The sequence below is a fragment of the Vespula pensylvanica genome, chromosome 13 (genome assembly GCF_014466175.1).
Source record: "Vespula pensylvanica isolate Volc-1 chromosome 13, ASM1446617v1, whole genome shotgun sequence".
Lineage (NCBI taxonomy): Eukaryota > Metazoa > Arthropoda > Insecta > Hymenoptera > Vespidae > Vespula > Vespula pensylvanica.
In genome coordinates this window covers 3,461,850-3,469,934 of record NC_057697.1, presented here as the reverse complement: position 1 = coordinate 3,469,934, position 8,085 = coordinate 3,461,850, and the positions used below count along the sequence as shown (strand labels likewise).

Below are 8,085 nucleotides of genomic sequence, written 5' to 3'. Positions count from 1 at the left end.
CACGATAAAGTAATTATGTAAAAATCTCATATTCAAGTATTAGTCCGATATTACCAAAAAAAAAAAAAAAAAGTTAATTATTATTGTCTATATTTTATATTGAAATTTGCAACATTTAATGTTCTACTGTATTTATCTTTCTTTTTTTTCGGTATATATATATGCACGTATGTTAACTACTTGGCATACAAATTGCATTAGTGAAACATCGTTTCTGCGCAGTTTAAATTTCTCGACGTAAAGAACGCAGTCATGTTTCCAAGTATCGATTATATAGAATAATTTTCTATCGCAGAAACTTTCACTAAAAATAAAAAAAAATTCAGAGAATTAGTTCGTACACCAGACGTGTTAAACAAAACGTAAAAACTATAGTATTAGTTATACCAATACACAGATTAGATCAAAGATTCGCAGATCATTTTTAAAAACTCAATTACTCTTTTTCTAGAGTCCCTGAGAACTTTTTTACAATCAAAAGAGGAATATTAGCCTGAAGGAATTTGTAGTCCAGTTAGAAACTTTTGATTCGTCTATTGTAAAAACTTTTAGCCCACTCTGTATAATTACTAAGGAGAATCTAACTTATTTATTATAATAATAAAAAGAAAAAGAAAAAAGAAAAAATGAAAATAAAAATTAAAAAAAAAAAATAAATAAATAAACAAACAAATAAGAATAAAAAGAAAAAGAAAGAAAGAAAGTAGAAACAAAGAACGAAAATAGATATTAACAAACGGAGATAAAATAACAATTGCGTTTATTGTTGGCAATAATATGACATATAAAAAAAAAAAACTCATTTTATAGAGAAATATATACAGTGTGATTATGTGTGATTATTAAAGTTACATAGCGTTATAGAAAGTAAGAAGAAAAAGAAAGAAAGAAAGAAAGAAGGAAAGAAAAAAGATAAAATTCGATGAAGAAAAACTCGAATGCAGAAAAACGTTGTTACTTCGATCATGTAACGTTATCGTTATTTACGTTAGTCATGAATTTCAGGTGAAATTAGATTGCAAGAAACTTTGTCGTCGACAACATCGATTGCAAAACTTTTCTTTTGAGATAAAAAAGGATAGAATGATGCTAGCTACACAACATCCCACCATCATCCGGTGTGCTTGACCCTAGAAATAGCTTACGTCAGAATTCACGAGAGAACAAAGACGTCTTCTCTCAGTAGAATTTGGATTTCTCAATATCACATATAAATATACGTGCGCCGGAGGCGGGAATTTTGAATTGAAAAAATATACAACATTTGTGTTGTACATTATTTATTAATTCGAGAAAGTATATATGTATAGAATGAGACTGATTGGAATCTGACGATTTAAAAAACTACAATAAATTGATGATATCAATTGACATACACCAGACATAATATAATAATCAACGTCATTCTATTTGATATTAATTTATAATAATATAACCAATATTTAAGTTACATTTCAATAATCGTCAATTTGAATAATCGTGGTCAGATTTCAACGGTCCACCCTATATATATATATATATATATATATATATATATATATATATATATACACTTGAATTAATAACGAATTTATACACGGATGTCATATTTTAAATGATACGTTCGAATATATCTCCGATCTTATTGTTTTTAGAAACAAATGGTTACTGTAAAAGTTTCTAAAGTTGAAAGTGGTAAATGTAATATTTATCGAAATTATTTCACAGGGAGTCATTGTTGTTCTGCAAATATTTAATAAAATAATTGTAGAAAATATCCAATACGAATACAACGAATATTTCTTCTCATCGACATTTCATCGAGTTAAGACGCCGTGATGTTTAATCAATTTGTCCAATCGCAATAACATTGTTTACGACTGCTGAAGTGCGAAGTACAATGCGGTGATATTGTTATAATGGTTATTTGATTGAAGACCGTAAATTTCTTTCGAGGATGTTCATCTCGACTCTGCCATTTATTTGAATTTTTCTTTCTTTTTCTTTTTTTTTTTTTTTCCAAATACGAGTTGCCCAATTCAATGAACAACGTTGATATTCATCAATTTGTTATTTTGCTTAATTCGTATTTTGATAGATAGTTCAATGTGTTATTTTGATAAATAAATTTGACCTTGCGATTTGATCTCAGGTTGCACGACCCTTCACGACTAAATTTTTATCTATGAGAAGCAATTAGAAATATTGTTTGTTTGTACAACATCTCATCAGTCTAACATCTGAGAGAATATGATGAAAAACGTATCACTGATATTTGCTAAAATATTTTTTACGATTTGTTGCCTATTCGACGTTTATCCAATATACATCATTCATGAGATCGGTAATGCTTTCGAACATTCGTCGAATTAATTCAACTTTCTTTTTTTCCATATGCGCTTGTATACACCGAATGCGTAATTAGAAAATATTCAACGATTCCAACTGCGGCAATTAAAAAAATAAAACCAAAAAAAAAAAAAAAAGATTAAATATTTCAAAAATATATGAAAAGAAGAAAGAAAAAAGAAAGAAAAAAAAAACAGAATCCCTCTGCGAGATAAAACTGCGATAAATATTACACTTTTTCCCGTTAAAACCTAGCAACTTTTTTTTTTTTTTTAGTCGAAACATTTATTTATACAAGCAATAAAATCGGAGATATGTATATTCCAGTTATAATCACTTAAAATGGTAGAAACGTTCGATATAAAAATTTGACGAGTCATTGTTTGAAAATGTTAAACGGATTAAAATTAAATTTCGTCATACTTTCCCAAATTTGGAAGAAGACGAGGACGGAAAGAAAATGTTCTATTGTTATTCGTACTTATAAATGAATCACAATGTGCATTATTTAATTCGACGTATTTCCAATGACGGAGTTACTTGGTCCTGCCAAAATCTAATGCCAAACAGTTCGGTAAATATAGCTATACATACTTATAGTCGTTCCATTTATTATCTATACTTTTTTTTTTTTTTTTTTTTAAATCGAAAATTCTTACTTCATTTAGAACGTTTTAATTTGATCGAGAATATTCCTCAGTTCTATCTCATTCGTTTATCGCAGTGTTTCTCAATATTTTATACGACCATTTGTTTGTAATGATATCGCGGTTCAAATATTTATAAAATAAGATTTTTAAAAATCCATATATTATTTTAAAGATTCGACTGTTAACTGTGGTATTCTCGTAAATTTGCAAAGAACATTGTACTAGATGACTTTTTGGAAATATTTTATAATTTAATCACCTTTCTCACTCTTTTGCGATCCATATTGCAAAAAGCTACGAATAATAGATTGAGAAACGCTGTTTTATCGAACGAAGAAAAAGATAAATGTTCTATTGAGATTATTATCTATCTTTGTATAAAGTTCAAATCCGTAATGAATAATTTACATGCGAAAATGTTTAACAATAAACAATGAAACGTCTTACACGTGCAAATATATGACAATTTAATGAACGATTGCACAACTTTTATTTATAAAAGGTTAATATCATTGTACGTTAATTAAAACTCATACGAAACAACAAAACGATGATGCTTCGATTTAAAGAAAAAAATAATAATAAAAAGCGAAAAGAAAAAAATATGAACGAGTTTCGTTGAAACGAGAAAGTATAATAAAAAGATTCTCTAGCCTCGCGTTCAAATTCTAACGGTTTTTAATTTCGATCCTGACCAATCGTGGCGCCGCATTCGTCGTTCGATAAAGAATTTCTTCCGAACGATGTTTGACAAAATTTTTTTTATCATCTTTTCCTCATTTTTTTCACGAACATGTCATAAACAAAAAACAAAAAACAAAAAAAAAATAAGAAAAGAAACAAAGGAATAACGTCGAAAGATTAATATAAAAAAAAAAAAAAATTCTCTTTGAAACACGAGCGAATTTCGTTATGAAACGAGAAAATGAAAGGGTTCTCAACCGTTGCGTTGAAATATTTACCCGTCTAACGAATCGTAGCGTTGCGTTTGTCGTTCGATAAACAAATCATTTCTTCGAAAGAAAATTCGAAAAGATTTTCTTTTTAACAAGTTTTTCTCCTTTTCACTTACAAATGGTTCATAATCTAAAAAAAAAAAAAAAGAGACGAGGGAAAGAGAGAAAAAATAGAAAAAAAAGAACCAAAGAAAAAGAAAAGAAGAAAGTCTTGCATTATTATAATAAATTAAAAAATATAATAAAATTACCTCCATTCTTGAGATCGGCGCCTTCTTCAATGGGGATAACCAAAAGTGGTAATACACCAGCAAGACCAACCATAGTACTGCCAAGTATTGAGAAGAACCAAGGATTGTAAGTGACATAATAGGAATATTCGTTCCAAGGTAACGAAATATCGCCGTAGATCATCTCGAAAAAGAATCCGGTTGTGTCCTCGGTGCAATTTCGCGCGCACATGTTCACCGCCATGTTTGTTATATATCGCCGCCGGCGAGTGCGTCTTTCGACGGCGTTATGGCGCGTATGTATATGTACGTATATATGTATATGTGCGTATTACCACTCTCCCTTTTTTATTTATTATATTTCTTTCTCTTTGAACTATACTATTATTATTATTATTAATAATATTATTATTATTATTATATCACAGTAGGATCAAAGTTTTTTCACCGTATAACAAATTACTCGTATTTGATCAGTCGAAAATTTTTAAACTCGATAACGTTGAAAAAGAAAATGATAAAGAAGAAAAAGAAAAAATATATATATTAGAGAAGTAGAAAAAGCAGAAAAAAAAATAAACAGGTTAAGAATAATTAGAAGAAGAAGAAGAAGAAGAAGAAGAAGAGGAAGAAAATTTCACAAGATTCTCTTTTCGTCGTCGTTGTTCTTCTCGTTCTTGTTGGTTATTACTTTTGTGTTTCTTTAGGTGCAAGGAGCGTAAGCCTAAAAAAAACAAAGTAACACGGACGCCTGTAAAACGTGACAATTCTAACAAACTTTCAAACTAATTGTAAGCAATGATATATAAGAAAGAAAGAAAAAAGAAAGGAAGGAAGGAAGAAAGAAAGAAAGAAAGAAAGGAAGAAAGAAAGTGAGGTTATGTTGTATCACTAACGATAGATAGAGATCGAAGGAAGAGAGAAAGAGAGAGGGAAAATGGGATAAAAAGAAGCAAAGAAAGGTATGAAAAAGACAAAAAAAAAAGAAAGAAAGAAAGAAAAAAGAAAAACAGAAAGAAAGATTAGGTTAGTCGAAAAGAGAAGGAAGGGGAAATAAAGAGTGGGAGTGAGAGAAACGTTCTTGAATGAACACCTGCAACCCCTCGCGCGCACCTTTAAAGCACTAGCACCGTGAGCGAGCCGACTAGCCTACACTGAGGACTGAGTTCGGTCGCTTCGAGCTGAGTTCGTCGCCGCGCCTCTTGGCCGGCGTGTCTTTTTCTCGTCTCTCCTCGAGAAGAGGAAGGAAATACTTGGTAGTCGTCCCCTTTGGTTCTTTTTTTGTTTTTTTTTTGTTTTCTCTTTGTTTTCTTTCTTTTACTTCATGACTTCAGGAGCCTAAAAGATCGACGACGATTATCGTCGCGTTATATCGTTTTTCATATACGCCTGTTCGTTCCCCAACTGTCTTCGTCTTTCTCGCGCTCGAGCGCATATGTCGTCGTTCTCTTTCTTCTCTTGTCTCTGTTCTTTGAACGAAAGATTTTTTTCTCTTTGATACGTATAAATATATATATATATATATACGTGAGTGTGATGAGTGTGTGTATGTATGTGTGTGTGTGTATATATATATATATATATAAATATATATATATATTATGTATTTCTATTCTCCTTTTCCTCAAGTAGTTTTCTTTATCGATCAGTTGAAATGAAGCACACAAAGAAGATGAAGAAGAAGACGGAAAAAAAAGGAAAGAACGTTGGCACGAGGTATGCACTTGAAAAAAAAAGCGAATCGCTTTAAAATGGTGGACGAGAATAGAGCACCGTTACGAGACACGTTCTAGACTGGTCGCGTTGCGCCGTAGGCAGGCGCCTTTATACCATCCGCCATATTTGCGCGCATGTTCACTTCGAAAAGAAGAGAGAAAGAGAAAGAGAGAGAGAGAGAGAGAGAGAACGAGAAAGAAAGAAAGACAGAGAATGTGTGAGCGAATAGAACGAAAGTGTATATATATGTGTATATATATATATATATAGTACAAAGAATGAGAGAGAGAGAGAGAGAGAGAGAGAGAGAGAGAGAGAACGACGGAATGCGCGAGTATAAGAAAGAAGGAGACCGAGAGAGAGAGAGAGAGAGAGAGAGAGAGAGAAAATGACGGTAAGATGGAAGTGAACGAATGAGCGAATGTATGAGTAAGATGAGAGGATAGAAGGGAAGGGAAGGGCAATAAGCGACGTAAAAAAAGGAGGGAAAGAATAGAACAGAGTCTTCTTTTATGTCTTTTTGCTATTCCTACTATACTACGACCGTTTACGAAAGAGATCGATAGAGGGGCGCTGCTGTTGCGCTACACTACTGCTACTACTGCTGCTGCTGCTGCTGCTGCTACTGCTGCTGTTACTGCACCTGCTTCTTCTGTTCCTCCTCCTGCTCCTGTTCCTGTTCCTGTTTCTACTGTTGTTGTTGTTGGTGTTGTTGTTGTTGTTGTTGTTGCGTTCGATTATTCTCGTCGTACATATATATGTATATATTTGGCACTTTTAAAAATAAAAGGAGTAAGAAAAAAATTAAAACAAAAAAAGAATAATAATAATAAAGAAAACTTTTAACGAACGAAATGAACGCCGTGCAACGCGGTAACGTCGACTAACTTTTGTCTCTTAACGGGCAACCCTAACCGATTCGATTAAATCTTTTCTCTCATCCCTTCTTCTTCTTTTCCTCAGATTAATACATACATCCTTCTTACACCAATGCTCCTACCTCGCTCGAATTTATCGGGAGATAAATTTTATCTCCGTTACGCTCGAAGAGCTCGTCGATAAGATCTTTTTCTTTCGATCAAAGATTTCGAGACGGTGCGAATGATCGAAACCGTGCGGACCATGCGAATAATCGATCACGAAGTCTCCCTCTCTTTTATTCCTTTAGATATTTCTTTTAGAAAAGTTATAACAAGATCAATCTAGAAAACATTATCAATATCATTATCGTTATATCGGTCGTTATAACGATTGATATGTACTTTCTCTTGTTATTTTCGTGTTATTTACGATCGATAAGAAAATAAAAACATGACTATTCCTTTTGAGATCGACATTTTTATCGGACAGATATATAAAAATCTCGTCTGTGTGCGTGTGTGTATGTGTATTGATTATATACTACGAACATATAATATATGTGTGTATATATACATATGTTTCTTTTTTCCAATAACGAACTATGATTGAACAATAGCAAATTTACATTCGTCAAGAATAAATTTACATTTCACGAAGAAACAAAGAAAATGATAATACGATTATTTCCAAAACAAATGAAAAACAAAAGAGATTTATCACAAACGATATATTATATTTTATAAGTAATTCTAGAGACAAGTAGATATGTATAGTATAAAAAAATGTTGTTTAAACATTTAGTAATAATTTAACATATGTATTTAACATTATTACAAAGACGACAATTTGCTATTGTCAAGTAAAACATCCTACTTAACAATGATTCGATCAATTTGGTCGGAGCTATTATCAACTTTTATAGGAATGTTTATTACCGACCGTCGATAAATCATTTGTAATTCCATCTATCGTTTACAAAAAAAAAAAAAAAAAAAAAAAAAAAAAAAAAAAAAATGTTTCGTTTTTTTCTACACACTCATGCAATTCACAAGAATTAATTAATCAAATTTGAAACAGCTATCAATCGAAAAACTTGAATTTGATTCTTGAACAAGTAGTTTAACTTTATCTGTGATAGAATATACGACATTAATCCTTTTTATTTCCGGTTTAATCAAAAAGTCATTAAAATCAACTATATGAAATATTCATTGTAAAATATATGAAAATTTATAGAAATTTGATTGAGATTTAATTCTTTTATTTATTCATTTATTTTTCGTACGAAACATATTTTTTTAGTAGAACAAGATATGAACAATTTTTTCTTAGAATTTTTCTATT

At 30.9% G+C, this 8,085-nt stretch overlaps 1 protein-coding gene and 1 long non-coding RNA gene across 2 annotated transcripts in view; both read right to left on the bottom strand.

Annotated features, from left to right (window-relative positions):
• LOC122633934 (zinc transporter ZIP13 homolog) overlaps positions 1-4,656 on the bottom strand; it is a 15,306-nt gene extending 10,650 nt beyond the window's left edge. Inside the window, exon 1 of the mRNA XM_043822431.1 lies at positions 4,186-4,656. Coding sequence (XP_043678366.1) covers positions 4,186-4,408 — 223 coding nt within the window. The 5' untranslated portion in view covers positions 4,409-4,656. The remainder of the gene's footprint in view (positions 1-4,185) is intronic.
• Positions 4,657-4,809: 153 nt separating this feature from the next.
• On the bottom strand, positions 4,810-5,697 carry LOC122633936. The gene is made up of 2 exons (XR_006328242.1): positions 5,278-5,697; positions 4,810-4,888 (listed from the first exon to the last, which is right to left on the bottom strand). It is a non-coding gene; the product is annotated as an uncharacterized LOC122633936 (long non-coding RNA).
• Positions 5,698-8,085: the final 2,388 nt, after the last annotated feature.